Here is a 16,481-nt window from a genome sequence, read left to right as displayed (position 1 = left end):
TCACTAAGATCCATTTATAAGGATATGATTTACAGGATATTCATGGCTTTTGTGTATTATATATATGTATACACACACACACACACACACACACACGGGGGAAGCTGTACATTAAAATGATGACGTTACAATTAATGTTTGAAAAATCTTTAGATTTAATCTTTAAAAAAATCAGTTACAAGTAATACAACAGGTATAAAAGAATTCCTGAGACACAAGTATAAAATGAATAAAAAATGAAAAGGACAAGTCATTTAAAAGCTGCTGCTATCCTGGTCTCCCTAGACAGTAAGTCTGTTCCTTCTACATTCCACTTTTCTCTTTATAGGGTTGAGTCGTCGGCTCCGAGTATGAGCACAGGCCAGTCGGTAGCAGAAATGTTCTGCACACGTATCAGTGTATAAAACACTAGCGTCACAGGTGGGAGGTTTACAGACCAGGTCTTACAGAACAGCACAGGCCAAATTTTTCGAAGTCAGTTTTTGCCCACTAAAGAAAAAAATCTGAAATGTCCTGGAACATCTATCTGTACTTCCAGCAGTGAAAATGATTCATAAAGGAATCAGAGGCTGGTTAACTTTCTGTACCAGATATGATTTTATACACATGATGAAGAAGGTTTCCCTCTTTCAGTAAATTAATATGAGGAATATGAAGAATTATTTGTCTGCATTTTAAAATTGATATTTAAAGGAGAAGGAAAGGCATTTTCTGCTTGGGGGTGCCAAATGTTAGGCTTCTTCTTGCCGCTGCGCATTAGAACAGAATGCTGAAGCAGGAAGGCTCCTCATAGGAGCACCGGCCAGGGGTGTCAGGTAAGTAGATACAATCAATTGGGGGTGCCTAACTTTTGGCACCCCCAAGTAAAAACACCTTTCCATCTCCTTTAATAAGAAAAGAGCAAGCATCTGAATATATACAGTATAATGAAATGTATATACCATCTGTACAATTCTTGACCTACATAAAAAAATAAAAATATGGAGGAATGTAACATTTCGTTTTACCCCACAGATCTTCTAATCCCTTCCAATATATAGCACTTTCTACCAATTGCTGAATTCAAGCCTTATTCCTCACCAACATGCTCTATGGTATAATATACGGGCTAATGATCCCTTGATGCTCTCAGTATAAACAGCACTTTTCATTGGTTGGTAGCCAAGGCACTTTGAGAATGTTGGTGCGGTACAATGAAGGCACAATCTGAACATTCAACCTTTCAAAAGCTTGCAGGAAGCCGGTTCTAATCTATAGGTTCTAGTACCAACGTCTTCATTCATTGCAGGCACCATGGATTTAAAGTTCAAAGATGGATGGGTACTGTCTTGTAGAGGTATTTTTAAGGTTTACTGACACATCAATGTCCCTTTATGCATGATGATATAAAATATGACATTCAATAACAATCACCAGGTCACCCCCACCCCATCCTCCTAGCCTCAGTTTCTCATACAGCAAGGAGGGCCATTTCTCGCCCGTCAGGGTCCATACCATTCCCTATGACTTTTTTGGCCCATTTGTGGAGACGGCTGTACAACGGGAAGCCCTTGTTCTCCCGATAAAGGTACACTCCAGTTATCTCCTGCCATTGGGGGCTTGTCTGGGCCTCATCCACTGGGTACTGGCTGACTATATCCTTTTCATCTTTGTCCAAAGCCACAAAACCAAAAAACTGTTTAACATTATTGGCAGCAAGGACCTTCGCATGGACCTCAGCAGTACGATTGAACAGGTCTTTTTCTGCGTAACGGTACTGTTTCCAATAGTCCTCCTGATGGAAACTCAAAGGGGTACAGCAATGCTGCAGGCACTTGAGTAGAAAGGCGGCAGAGGCAATTACAGCAATCAGTATCCAACCAAGGAACTAAAAAGGGAAAGAAGAGAGTTAATAGTTTAGTTAGGGGGCAAAGAAGTGGTGCATGGGGAGTGGGATCATAACTATAGCTTCCTTAAGGAAACCTATCATGTGATAACTAGAGAGTGCAAGTAGTGAATAGCAGATAGCTAGAGGGCCTATACACAGGGTATTATAAATATTTCTAGAACAAATGCATTTCAAATTGTAGACAATGTAGAGAGCGATATATAGATTGCACCCCAGTTATATCTCACTCTGTAGATCTTCAAGAAGGCCAAGAAATCAGCCCTAGATTTGGAAGAAATGTTCCTCTATAGGTTGCAGAATAAGTTATGTGTTTATATGTACAGTATATGCTCATTAGAATGGTCAACATGAGGTCTGTTTCCAAATCCCAGGATAAATTGACAAAAATAAGTAGGCTTAGTAGCGACTGGTACACAAATATATATTTATTGGGGGGTGACATCGATAAATAACCAGGCATGATAAAGGTTTATGGATATTATCCCTAGGAAGCCCTATTACAATTACAAGTTGACCAACTGATACAGCTATGAAACAAAAAGGAAAATAAGGCAGGGATGAAGATAACCATTTTGATACCAATTTCAAGCTTCTGGGAAAGTGGCAACAGCAGGAAGTGGCCCCGCTGCCAATTATCTCTTTATTGTGCATGCACAGTACCATGGGCCATCAGTAGGACTATTAAAAGATCTGCCAAGATCATACCACCACTGGGTAAACATGGGTTTGTTTCTCCTTTATGTAGGATTGCAACCTTTGCCAGTTATAAACCTGGACAAAAGGGACATGTCTGGTGACATCAGCAACGCACAACACTGACATCATCACACAGGTAGCAATGTGGTGACATTTCAGCCTGACCTGATGTTAGGGGTGGGGTTTTTCATCTGACAGATGCAATTCAGAGAATTTCTAACCAGTTTTCAGATGTTGAAAGCCGTTCTGAAAGCTTATAATCAAAACCAGACAGATGGCAGCAGTTTTGTGTCACTGGTTCCAGTAGATATATATGTTTAATTACACACCACTGAATTCTCTAACCTACGGGTAGCCATAAATTTCTTTGTTACCCCTCTGCAAAACTTCTTTTCTAAACACAGATCTGACTTTGTTCTCAAGTTTGTCACTGAAATAAAAAAGCCAGCGCCAAAGGCACGGGAGACAGACAAACAGGCAAATAGGGTAATATTGTTTTACGATGTTGCCACCTCTTGTGTGAGAAACAGACCAATTGTTTCACCATGTGTGTGTTACCCTCTTTTGCTATTGACCTCCACCAAAGAGTTAAAAACTTTCCTTAGAAACTTGTTTAGGTGGGTACTCACAAACAGGGAATATCAACTTGCACGTAAAATCATGAAGCGCTTCTCCTTGTGTAAACTGTGAATCAACATGCAGCAGCAAATAGTGTAAAAATACCTTTTTAATATTTTTAAAAACAAAGCTTAAAATGCACTCACATGGCAAAAGTTTATAGAAAGCATATCTATGCACCGTCCTCCTGGAGGCTCCCCCTGTATGCACCCGTCCACACAAAGAAAGTCCCAAGAAGATCAGAATAACTTGGGAAGATGTAGAAGCCGTTCTTTGCGTTCGTTCCTCGTGTGCGATGCTGGGCGGCTTCCAGTGACGTCACCTGCCTTACGCATTTCGTCTTGCAACTTCTTCAGAGCCTCTGAACTTTTGCCATGTGAGTGCATTTTAAGCTTTGTTTTTAAAAATATTAAAAAGGTATTTTTACACTATTCGCGGCTGCATGTTGATTCGCAGTTTACACAAGGAGAAGCGCTTCATGATTTTACGTGCAAGTTGATATTCCGTTTGTGAGTACCCACCTAAACAAGTTTCTAAGGAAAGTTTTTAACTCTTTGGTGGAGGTCAATAGCAAAAGAGGGTAACACACACATGGTGAAACAATTGGTCTGTTTCTCACACAAGAGGTGGCAACATCGTAAAACAATATTACCCTGTTTGTCTGTCTCCCGTGCCTTTGGCGCTGGCTTTTTTATTTCAGTGACAAATTTGCAGACTTGGAGGGATACAAGTGGGAGCCGGCTGGGATTTGTGGACACAATTGAACCTTGGGCCTACCTTTCTTTTAGGATACCTTTGTTCTCAAGTGTTAAGGTGACGCAAAGATCGCCAAACGAGCAGATCTTTCTCTGATATGGCATTAACGAGCATGGCTATATCGGGGGTAATCGGATTGTTCAGCCGTATGGCCGAACGATCCGATTACAATGTGTCGTGGGCTCCGGCGGGATCGGTCGGGTCAAAATCAAATCTGACCAAACGACCGATCTCCGCCGGACGAAAGATGTCGGCACACGCCACACACAATCCGAAAATCGTACGAATCCTCGATTCGTATGATAGGATCTGTGTGTCTATGGCCACCTTAAAGATGGTTCTTCTCTATTGTTGCCCACTGTTCACAGCTCTGGTGAGGAGGAAAAAAAATGCGTTTGCTCCTACCCAAAGTGCTGTAGACAAAATCTGCTATTTTTTTTCTAATCATGATAATCTAATTTTTTCTGATTTTGAGAATCATGATAATGTTCTGTAGAAAAGTGATATTTCTGCGTTTTTCTCATAGATCCTACATAGCCACAACCTCATCTCTTAAACCCTCTTCTTAAATTGTTGGTTTGTTTTCAATCCCATCAATTTTTCTTGAGAAAATCAAATGAGTTTAATTATATACTTCTCACTAAAGTTCCAGATAGCTAGGGAACCCCTATTGTCAGACATATAGAGGTCACAGGGGAGTTTATCACATATAAAGGCACAATTACTTTTATACAGGTTATGGATCTCTGACGTAACTAGCAACATCCTTGTTTGTATAAGTTTCAAGTGACACATGACTTAATAATCGATTAGAACAGATGTCATCACTAAACACCATTTTTAAGATGTTTTTAAAGGTTATTCACATATATTACATAAGAGCCATACATAACAAATTATATTATGTAATTTACAAAATAGGACTTGGGGTGGAATGACTTTGGCAACTGAGGGTGCAGGGGAAGAGTTAAAGAACGTCACAAATCATGAAGCAGAATTAGATCCATGCAATCTATAAAAGAGACTCTCTCTCTCTGTATAACAAAACAATATGGTTACAGTGGGTTTATTGACCCTTTCACACAAATCAAACTGACATTTCTGTATAATTCATTTCTGGACAGGTGCCTGTTGAGGTAGAGCATTGACTTCTTGTCCCTTTATCCAATGCCACATGATGCAATACCACACACCACAGTCCTTTACAATCTATACTTCTTGATCGAGGAGTCTCATACAGCAAGAAATGCTGTTTCTTTGCACTCGGAGTCCATACCATTCCCTACAATTTCTTTGGCTCATTTGTGAAGACGGCTTTACAACGGGAAGCCTTTGTTCTCGCGATAAAGGTACACTCCACTGATCTCCTGCCACTGAGGACTAGGCTGGGCCTCGTCCACTGGCTGACTAGTTCTTTTTCATCTAAACAAAAAAAAAAAAAAAAGCCACAAAGCCAAAAAACTGTTTAACATTACTGGACTTCAACAGTACAATTGAACAGATCTTTTTACACAGGAACGGTACTGTGTCCAGTAAGACTCCTGATGGAAGCTTAAGGGGGAACAGAGGTGAAAAGAGGTAGAGGTTAGCTCCATCTGAATCCACACTCTAATAAGCCATCACGGCATCAAAAATGGCCAGAAATCCATCACCATTATTTAAGGCAGCAGTGAAAGCAATATTTCAATTCAAAATCGGGAGTCCATATAGTTAATCAGCCAGGCCCAAGGGACTCGCCCCAGTTCAGAAAGGCATTCAACTACAAAAAAGTTTATATCAAAAACGATATAAGTCCCAAGGCTTCTTCCAGTAAAAAATATTAATTTATTGTTATTCACATTAAAATAGTAGCTAGTACATACTACCCCACATACCCCACCTTACGCGTTTCGCACCCTCCGGCGCTTAGTCATAGGTGTACTAGCTACCATTTTAATGTGAATAACAATAAATTAATATTTTTTACTGGAAGAAGCCTTGGGACTTATATCGTTTTTGATATAAACTTTTTTGTAGCAGTGAAAGCAAGCTTTAGTTCTAAGCACTTTCATTGCATGGCAGCTAAGCATAGGCGGTTTATTTCCTCCTGTTAAAAAATATTCTACATGGGGTATCTATATGCTCCTCAGAGGTTCAGCATGTGAGCAGTGCAAGAAGAAAGATTCAGCTAATATGGTTGAACAGCCTCTGATGGATCCAACAATACTAGCATTCCACTGGTTGAAAACACATGCCCATGGACCTTCAGAGTGACTTGCCATCTGTATGCCCTCTAGTATGTGCCAACTGTAAGCCAAGAAGCCTTCACAAATTGTATTTTATCTCGTCTTGTAGGCAGCAGCTGAACATAGCAATGCATACCAGCCAGGAAAGGATCAAATGCCACAACTTGCTATAAGATATCAATATGATTAAATCAAACACGCATACAGACCAGGAAAGTATGCCTAACATTTCTCCCCTGCAACAACTTACAATGCATAGTAACTACAAGGAGCTAAAACGAGTACCAACTAAGGCATAATAACAGAGGCTGTTATTGGCGGTGTAGGCTGAAAACCAGGGGACTCCCTATTCTCCTCTAAATAGTGGCTAAGCAGAAAACAGTATTGTATATGAAAATCATTTACTGCAGATACCTTCAATGCTTGGTTTTGATGGCCCCTGCTGTGATTAGTTCAGGGTTTCTTAACCATTTTCTCCACAGGAGTCCACTATTGTCTACTGCAGTAGGACAAATCAATTTTTTTTAATAGGGGTAATGGAGGACCATCCAAAACAGCATGAAGATTGATATTTGGATACTGACCCCTCGATTAACAATGACCAGGTTAGTCTTTTGCCTAATGGATTCAGGATTTAATTTTTATAAGCATAAATATGCATTTAATGTTTGCTATGGACTATCTTTACTATATGGGTAAATGGACTATGGTTTTTGATATTATTGTCCAAGCACTTTCACTATAGACACTTAAAGGGGATCTATCGTGAAAATTAAAATTTAATATAAGCTTCAGCACACTGAAATAAGAAGTTTTCTTAATATAATCAACTAAAAGTTCTGTACCGTTTCTGAAATAATCAAGTTTATCTTCACTATTCCTTAGCAGGTTTCTCTTCATCCTCGCTTCATGCAGGATTTAATCAGTCAGCTAATCATTGACAGTTAGATCCAATATATCTTCTGGGGGGGCTCCTTTTGCCTAGAAGATGTATTAGAGCTCACTCTATTAAAATCACCAGACATCATGTCTCTCTACATGCAGGATCTGTGCAAAAGGCAGTTATTTTGTTATATTTTGTTTGTAATGGAATCAGTTATTTGAGTGAGCTCTAATTCATCTGCTAGGAAAAGAAGCCCCCCTAAAAGATATATTGGATCTGTCAATGAATATCTGACACTCAACTCATGTAAAGGTGGCCATACAGGCCGATAAAAGCTGCTGACAGACCGAGTCGGCAGCTTATTGCACCCCCCCGACGGGCTTCCCCGATCGAGATCTGGCCGAAAGTCAGCCAGATATTGATCGGATGGGACTAAAAATCCCGTCGGATCACGGCCGCATCTGTTCGTTGATGTGGTCACGCATTCCGAACGCCCGTTACCATTCGTTAGGATCAGAATGTTGGGCCCTAGGGCCCATGATCGGATCAGCCCGATATTGCCCACCTCAAGGTGGGCATATCGGGGAGAGATCCGCTCATTTGGCGAGATCGCCAAACGAGCAGATCTCTCCGTGTATGGCCACCTTTAGAAGACAGAATGAAGAGAAACAGATGCGGAGAGAGGGTTAGTGAAGATAAACTTGATTATTTCAGAAATGGTTGTATTTAGAAAGTTTCTTCTTTCAGTATGATGAAACTTATATTACATTTTCAATTTCATGACAGTTCCCCTTTTAAAATGGCACATGATCATGAAATAAACACACGTGGGTTAAATTTTCATTTGCTCTTTTCTTCTCTGTGTCCTGCAAATTCCATTACTGATGTGCAGTTTAGTGTTGCTTATAAGCATAGGAACATTGCTCGTATATCCATTCTGTCATGGCTCACCTGGGACGCTCTTGATTATTCCACTGACATTGTTTTAAATCACTGGCAAGTAACTAGGAAAGTTAACAGGTTTCCAGTCAATTATGTGGCCTTATTCCTTCATTAGGCATATTTTCAGATCCTAACCTTTACTGCCATATACACCACATGAACCTTAACTGGGCAGCTGAAAAAAAGAGTAGGTAATGGTATCCAGGTAAAACCTATGATGGTGTCACTACAGGTACATCTCCCTGTATAGTGACACCAATGGTTATTGGTATTGTAGTGTGGCATCAGCAAAAGAATCAGAGACTAAAAATCCCTCATACAGAGTTTCAAGATTCTTTATGACTATTATGTTATGCTTCATTGCCGTCTATCCTTACATGGGAAAGGTTATCCAAGTTTACGTTGCACATTACAAACTCTATTGTTGATTTGTCTGCTGCAAAATTAAACTGTTCTGCCACTAAGTGAAAAAACTTGTTTAGCTTGGGGTAAGGCAGAAAAAATGTGCAAAAATAAACTCTGCAAGGATGAAAGGCTATGTGTTTCTCGAAGATCATCAAACAGATCAACTTCTGCACAACAGACTAAAATGTGTAGCCTCTCATGAGACCATGTCAAATGGATTACAGTCATATGGCAGAACAAACAGTTATCCTTCTGTACAAGATATAAACAAAACCATAATGCTATTTCATGTTTTCTTTGGGTGCCTTGAGGGACACCGAACATCAAGGCAGTGGGTTGATACAGTATGTAAATACAAATACAGTTGTAGGGATGGTTCATTTGGTCCCAAAATAGAAGTCTCCTCCTTCCCTCTCCATTAGAAGTTTCTGAGGTTTGATGTTGGTCAGTGGGCTGCAGAAAGTAGGGAACCGAATCCACTTTTTTGGATTCAGCCGAACCCCCGAATCCTGCGTGAAAGATTCGGCCGAATACTGAACCCTAATTTGCATGTGCAAATCAGGGGCGGGAAGGGGAAAACATTTTTTACTTCCTTGTTTTCTGACAAAAAGTAACGCAATTTCCCTCCCCGCCCCTAATTTGCATATGCAAATTATGATTTGGTTTGGCCGAATCCAAATCCTGCACCGAATCCTGGATTCGGTGCATCCCTAGCAGATAGAGCAGTCAAACCCTGCAACATGCAGCATTTAGTCACTTTTCATTTAGCATCTCTTTGACCCCATCTAAAACGGATAGGTCAATGCTCCAAGCAAAAATGCAAAGGTTTGGGGGGGGGGGGAAGATCCCCAAAAAGCAGTTGTAATTTTTTTAATTAAAGATAAAACTGCTTGTGATGTGAAACCCTCTATAAACATTGCACTGGATAATCTTCTGATTCTAATTATGTGTGACTATAACAGCTCCTTATTGTTAATTATGCAGAGATACATATGTATATTATATTATCCTCAGAGAGCTGGAAATGAAAACAAAAGTTAAAAACTAGAAAAAATATTCCTGTTTTTCAATACTTTACTAACCTTGGATATAAAATACAGGCATAAACAAGACAGCATCTCCTTTTTCCAGATATAGCAGTACATTGAGAAAAAGTACAACCAATGAAGTTCATGTCCAAGAATCACAGCACCACAAACCAGCATGGAGGCAGCAAGATTACCACTGCCCCATGACATTTGCAAGGAGTAAACTAGGTTGTCATCAGGGCCGCCATTAGAAATCACGGGGCCCTGTACAACAAAATTGTTTTTTGTGACCACCCAAGCCCCACCCCAGATCCCGCCCACTCCACACTACAGTTAAAAGACCACACAGACATCAGTGCTAAAAAAGGTAACCCCCCACACAAACACAAGTTATAAAAAGCTATTGATGGTCAGGGCCCCCCTTTAAGTTAAAAAAAAACATTGGCGCCAGGGCCCCCATAAAAGTTTTTTTTTTAAAAAAACATTGGTGGCAGGGCCCCCTTACAAGTAAAAAAAAAAAAGTTGTTGGCCTGGGCGCCCCCCCCAAGTTATAAAAAGCCATTGGTGATCAGGGGCCCCCTGCAAGTAGAAAAAAAAATTGATGGCCTGCCCCCCCCCCCCCCTACCAAGTTATAAAAATCCATTGGTGATCAGGGGCCCCGATGCAAGTACAAAACAAAAATAGGCCAGATCCCCCCCAAATTTTTTAAAAAATTGCTTGCCTGTGTTGTGTGTCTAAGGGGGGGCCCGGCCATGCTTCACTTACTTGATTAGCCCCCCCCCCTTGCTGCTGCACGAAATATGGCACAGCAGCTCTGTGCACGGCAGCTTTTCTCCTATTAAGATTTCCTGCACCCTCGTGGTCCTTTAAGAATAAGTCCCGGTAAAGCTGTACAGGGATTGGATAAGGGGATCCAATCCCGATGCAGATTTACTGGGACTTATTCTTAAAAGGACCAATGAGGGTACAGGAAATCTTAATAGGAGAAAAGCTTCCGTGCACGGAGCTGCTGTGCCATATTTTGTGCAGCAGCAGGGGGGGGGACCCGGCTAATCAAGTAAGTGAAAGATGGCCAAGCCCCCCCCTTAGACACAAAACCCTGCGGGCCCAGGACAACTGTCTCCCCCTGATGGCGGCCCTGGTTGTCATGCCTGCCATTCCACACATTGCTTAACACATGCTGTGGCCAAGAAGGGACAAGGAGGTTTTTATTATACCTGAGCTCTCGTGTACTAGGCCACGGAGATCCAAATACTGTAGGTCCAAATACTGGTAGTAGTACAGTCACATGCTAAAATGACATTGTATTTCTACATAATCTTCTGTTTACTTTAAACTTCGATATACATGCGTCAGACAAAAATGAATACAAAACAACATTTGAACATAAAGCAGGAACACGGCCGTCAACAAAGCATATATGAACACACACACATATATATGTTTAAACAAATATACCAAACAATGTACCTGAGATTCATACTTTAATCTTCTTATCACTTCGTCTTTAAAAGGGATGAGCTCCTTTGGTGTGTCTGGACAAGAGAATCTAGCCATAGAATCAGGCCCATATTCTGAAGGGAAATCCAAGAAAGCTGTAGGGTTAAGGAATTCACTTCTGGCACAAACGTACGCCTCCCCTCGGAGCAGCGAGATCACAGACCATGTGACCGGAGCGACTAGGGCTCTCCCAAGGATCGAACCAAACAACAAGAAAGTGGCCGGGGTAGAACAGTTCTTTAGAGCCCTTTTTTGACATTCAGCTACAAGATTCCACGTGTGGTTATTAAGCATTATACCGATGAGAAAGAGGACGAGGGCCGGGACGCCAATGGCAGCCAATCCGTACATGTAGTTCCTTCCTGGTGAGCAAGGACAGTGAAAGGCAACCACAGAAAATAACTCCTGGCTACCCACAGTCCCAAGAGCCACCAGTCCGTTAAATATCATAACATCCTTGCTTTTAAAAAACAAGGAAAAGAATTTGAGGTTCTCGGTTATAATGGAGGCCATTTTGGATCTTTGCTGTTAGCAGTCGGACGACAAATTTTTCTGTTTAGTTGAGTTGCTAAATAAAGGAGAGGAAAAAAAAATTGTCAACAGCCCAAATGTATTTTTAGCAAATCACTTCCTTACTTTTCATATGATTTTTACTTGCACTTCATACTGAAAGAGTAATAATGCTGCGTGGCTGTCTGGTACGTTGAAATTGTTGTTCATAAATTTAGGCTACCCTTGTTGAGATGTTCTTTTTTTTTTGTTTAAATAAATTACTTTTATTTGCATCATATCTCGGAGTGAAGTCCAGTCTGTGCCAGCCTACAATTTGATATATATGTTCGTAATTACCTCCCCAAGCTGAAGGTCTGTAGTTTAATTAATAAGGTGCAACAGCCCTAAAAACATAAATATGGGGTTCACATCTATATTCAGTATTTATATACTGCCTTTGAATTTATACGGGTATGGGATCCATTATCAGGAAACCTATCTCCCATAGACTCCATTTTAATCAAATAATTAAAATTTAAAAAAAAAAATTTCCTTACAGTATCTTGTATATCCAAACAAGAGATATATTCAATCCTTATTAGAGGCAAAGCAAATCTATTGGGTTTATTCAATGTTAAGCATATCTTTTTGTAGACTTAAGGCATGGAGATCAAAATTATGGAATGATTCCTTACCAAGAAAACCCTAGGTCCTGAGCATTCTGGATAACAGGTCCCATACCTGTACTCAATCAGGCCATCAGGTTGAAACACAGTAGGGCACAAGAAAGAACAGCACCAGGCTGAATGTCCTTCCCTAAACCTGACCCTTGTATTAAAGGAGAATTAAACCCTAAAACCGAATATGCTTAAAAAATTCCATATTTTATATCATTTATATTAATTCCAGCCTAAAGTTTCAGCTTCTCAATAGCAGCAATGATCCAGGACTTCAAACTTGTCACAGGGGGTCACCATCTTGGAAAGTGTCTGTGACAATCACATGCTCAGTGGGCTCTGAGCAGCTGTTGAGAAGCTAAACTTAGGGCTCGTCACTAATTATCCAGAAGAAAATTAGGTTGGCCTGTAATATAAGATGATGCTACAAGGCTGTTATTAAAGTTTGATGCTAATTGAACTGATTTCTGTGCTGCCATGTAGTAATTATCTGTATTAATTACTAATCAGCCTTATATTGTGACATTTCTATTCTATGTGTACTGTATATTGTGAGTGGGTCCCTAAGCTCAGTAAGTGACAGCAGCACAGAACATGTGCAGTGAATCAGCAGAAAAGAAGATGGGGAGCTACTGGGGCATCTTTGGAGACACAGATCTTTACTGCTAAAGGACTGTTGCCTTGGGCTGGTGCAGAAGCCCAAACACAATGTACAACATTTCTACCTACTTCTTTAGGCTTTAGTTCTGCTTTAAGGAGGTCAGCACACAACAGGAACACGATACTTGCACTGACATCCATGGGTGTGAGTGCCGTACACAAAAACACAAGCATTTACACGGCAGCACTTTCCATTCCTCGCTTTTGTATCTAACAAACACCCCAGGCAAAATATCCCCCCGCCCACAGTGCTTTTCATGCAAACGTCTCCTATTACAAACCTGTCCACACCTGTGCAAAAAGCAAATATTTCTTGAGCCCTTGTCAATTGAAAGTATAGACAAATCCCCCCCCCCTCGAACTGGAAATACCAGTCAGGGATCTATTATCCTATCTATAAGCCATTATTTAAGCTCCGAAATACAGAAACTCCATTTCCTCTAGCAAGCCATTTACTGAATAAGGAAAGGCAGAATTGTAAGGGCAGAGACACGCGGTCAGATTCGGTGAGATTAGTCGCTTGGCGACAAATCTCCTCTTCTTCGTGGTGACTAATCTCCCGGAACTGCCTTCTCGCCAGCTAGGATGCAAATCCGGGACGCACTCAGAGCACTTTGTTTTCGGAAGTCGTCCGAAGTTGCCTGCCCGAATCCTACAGTGTGTCTCTGCCCTAAAGAGGGCTATTTGTAAGGCATCTTCTCAGGACCTCAGTCACCATCCTCCCCCACCCCGAAATTCCAACTCACTATTCTCAAGTGTGCATTACATGAACTCACTATAAAGCTTGTGTATATGGACACATTTTTTGTGATCTGACTAGTAATCCTTAGGGGTTCCACCTTCCCTCCTCAACAGGCCCCCCTAACTGATCTTGATTGGGCAGAATTGAACTTTCTATTGGATCAGCTAATTGAGGCAGTCCTCGTTCCAACTTTTTGCACCCCTTCATTGTAACGCGATGTATCACATTAGCACGACATCGCCAATGTAGGTATATTGGGGGAAAGATTTTCTCATTTGGCAACCTTACCTAAAGAGTGGATCTTAAGCTGGCCATACACAGAGAGATCCACTCGTTTGGCGATGTTGCCAAATGAGCGGATCGCTCCCCCCAATATGCCCACATTGAGGTAGGCGATATCGGGCTGATCCAATCGTGGGCCCAACGGTCAGAGCATAATGCAGGAGTATGGGTGGTCGGATTGAATCAACAAACAGGTGTGGTCCGTGAGCCGACGGGATTTTTAATCCTGCCCGATCAGCCCCATTTTCGTCCAGATATCGATCGGGGAAGTCTGTCGGAGGGACAATAAGCTGCCGACTCGGTCTGTCTGCAGTTTTTATCGGCCCGTGTATGGCCACCTTCACTTCACCTCCATGTTTCATGGCTAACTAGCGTGCTGAAGACTGCACTGCTTCTAGGTAACCACACAGAACACATCTACACAAACTGCCTGTTAATCATCAGGGATGAGATTCTGATTGATGACAGTTCTAGCCAGGGCAAACTTGTATTTTATGATTAGGGATGCACCGAATCCACTATTTTGGATTCGGCCGAACCCCAGAATCCTTTGCAAAAGATTCGGCCGAATACCGAACCGAATCTGAATCCTAATTTGGATATGCAAATTAGGGGTGTGAAGGGGAAAACATTTTTCACTTCCTTGTTTTGTGACAAAAAGTCACGCAATTTCCTTCCCTGCCCCTAATTCTCATATGCAAATTCGGATTCGGTTTGGCCTGGCAGAAGGATTCGGCCGAATCCGAATCCTGCTGAAAAAGGGGCGAATCCCGAAGTCGGTGCATCCCTATTTTTGATGCTATTTATCCTTTAATCAAACAACTGCTCTGTAAGGTTACAGCTTTGTAGTTATTGCTGCTTTTTAATCTCTCGTCTTTCTATTCAGGCCCTCTTTTTATTCATATTCAAATCAGTGCATGGTTGCTGGGGTAATTTGGACCCTAGCAACCGGATTCCTCAAACTGCAAACCAGAAAGCTGCTGAATAAAAAGCTAAAATTATCCATAAACGACAAATGATTGAAAAAAAATGAAAACCAAATGAAAGTTGTCTTGGAATATCACTCTTTGCATCATACTTTAAGTTCATTTAAAGGAGAACAACCCCGTAAACAGGCCTTCCTTCTGCAGGCGCCATAACCAGCAGTTTAACCCCTTCTTTTCTACTTTTGGACTATCTGTATTGAGGAAGTTATTTGCTCTTCTGTTTAAATGAAAGGATTGAGCCTTTGGACAAGCTGGGGCATAACAAGTGCTGGAGGGGGTGAGACATTGGAGGCCCAGTGCAGAACTAATCAACCACCACTTTCAACATAAGTCCCCAAAATAAACTGCAGTGGGCCCATTCTATACTGATTTACTTGCCCTGCCAGCTAAAAAGCCCCAGGGCAACTGTAACACTCACAGGAGGCTGCCAATGAACCTGATTGATTATATCTAATGGGCACACAAGTGTTAGCTATAAATACTAATGGACCCACAGTCACTACTACTCTCCCTGCTTTGGGTGGCGCAATGCGTTGCGCAGAATATGGGCGCAAAGTATAAAGCAAATAATGGCATTTTGGCGCAGGAAGCAATGAACACGCGGACCAGTAACTGGCAGCAGAAAGCAATCGATGTTGCAGCTGACTAATAATAACATATAGAACTCGGTTCATAAGGAAGAAACACTTACTCAGTCCCCGCTGACTCCGCCGCGTCCCTCCCAATTGTGCTACTTGATACAATGTTACTGCCTCGCAGCCTGGGTGGATTCCTGCGCGCAGGGGAGGGGAGGGATTTCTTAGGGAGGCGGGGCTTAACTGCGGGAAGTCCTGACGAGAAGCTCCGCTAGTTGTGGGTTGTGCTAAACCGATGTCAGTGATGATACGAACGTTAAAGGATTTTTTTGCCTGTCTGTCTGCGGCCACTTACCACTTCCTAGTCAGCATGCAGGATAGGGAAATGTATAGTGATTTTTTACTTACAAACAGCAAAGATATTAGGGTGACTTTACCGCCTGTTGGCAGAGCTGCCGTCAGTACTTGGATTCCAGGTCTGGGCTGAGAATTAAAATAGTCCCTGGCATTTCAGGTACACAGAGGCCCAAACAGCCTCCACCAGCCCACTAAATACTGACTTTCTATGGCACTTTATTTGCCAGAGCCCACAGATTGTCAGTCTGGGCCTGCGGGCGCCCCAGGCAACCACGTCGTGCCCCGCCCATACCGTATGCAAACAAGGTTGCGCGCAACTGTGCGTAAACAAGGAGCTGGCAAACCAGAACAGCTCTCTTTGATGTCAGAGAGCGGCACCCGCTTAACCTAATCCAGTGGCGGACTAGGGATAGGTTGTTTATGAGGTATGTGCCTCAAGCTTTGCTCCCTATGCACGTGTCTCTTCTGCCTATCTTTTTCTGGGCTCCGCCCACCACACTGGTGGTCAGTGCCCCCAGTACAAGCTAAAAAAACATTGGTGGCTGGAAATGTCGGACTGGGACACCAGGGGCCCACCCAAAAACCTTAGACCAGAGGCCCACCAAAGAACCATAGACCAGGGGCCCACACTATTTTTCTTCTCCTCACTCAACCTCTATTCCTCTAGACTCTATTCTTTACACACTATAATCTATTCTTACATTTATTTAGCCTCCTTGCTCTCAAAGAAATAATGGCCATGAAATAGGCCAAATATTTAGCAGCACA

At 41.9% G+C, this 16,481-nt stretch overlaps 1 protein-coding gene across 4 annotated transcripts; it reads right to left on the bottom strand.

Moving 5' to 3' along the window:
• Positions 1-137: 137 nt before the first annotated feature.
• On the bottom strand, positions 138-15,631 carry calhm2.S (calcium homeostasis modulator 2 S homeolog). Of its 4 annotated transcripts, none has more exons than XM_018226938.2 (3): positions 15,473-15,631; positions 10,913-11,510; positions 138-1,867 (listed from the first exon to the last, which is right to left on the bottom strand). In XM_018226938.2, the coding sequence occupies exons 2-3, from the start codon at positions 11,453-11,455 to the stop codon at positions 1,451-1,453; spliced, it is 960 nt and encodes a 319-aa protein (XP_018082427.1). In that variant the 5' UTR covers positions 11,456-11,510; positions 15,473-15,631; the 3' UTR covers positions 138-1,450.
• Between the last annotated feature and the right edge of the window lie 850 nt (positions 15,632-16,481).

Source organism: Xenopus laevis, chromosome 7S, assembly GCF_017654675.1.
Source record: "Xenopus laevis strain J_2021 chromosome 7S, Xenopus_laevis_v10.1, whole genome shotgun sequence".
NCBI lineage: Eukaryota > Metazoa > Chordata > Amphibia > Anura > Pipidae > Xenopus > Xenopus laevis.
The sequence above is the reverse complement of the archived record's forward strand: the minus strand, read 5'-3'. Positions and strand labels throughout refer to the sequence as shown.

Bases quoted from the DNA above. Each gene is read 5' to 3' on its own strand.
- calhm2.S (XM_018226938.2), bottom strand. From the start codon at position 11,455: ATGGCCTCCATTATAACCGAGAACCTCAAATTCTTTTCCTTGTTTTTT. The intron at 1,868-10,912 runs GTACATTGTTTG...TTCCCTTTTTAG, and splicing joins GATTAAAGTATGAATCTCAG to TTCCTTGGTTGGATACTGAT.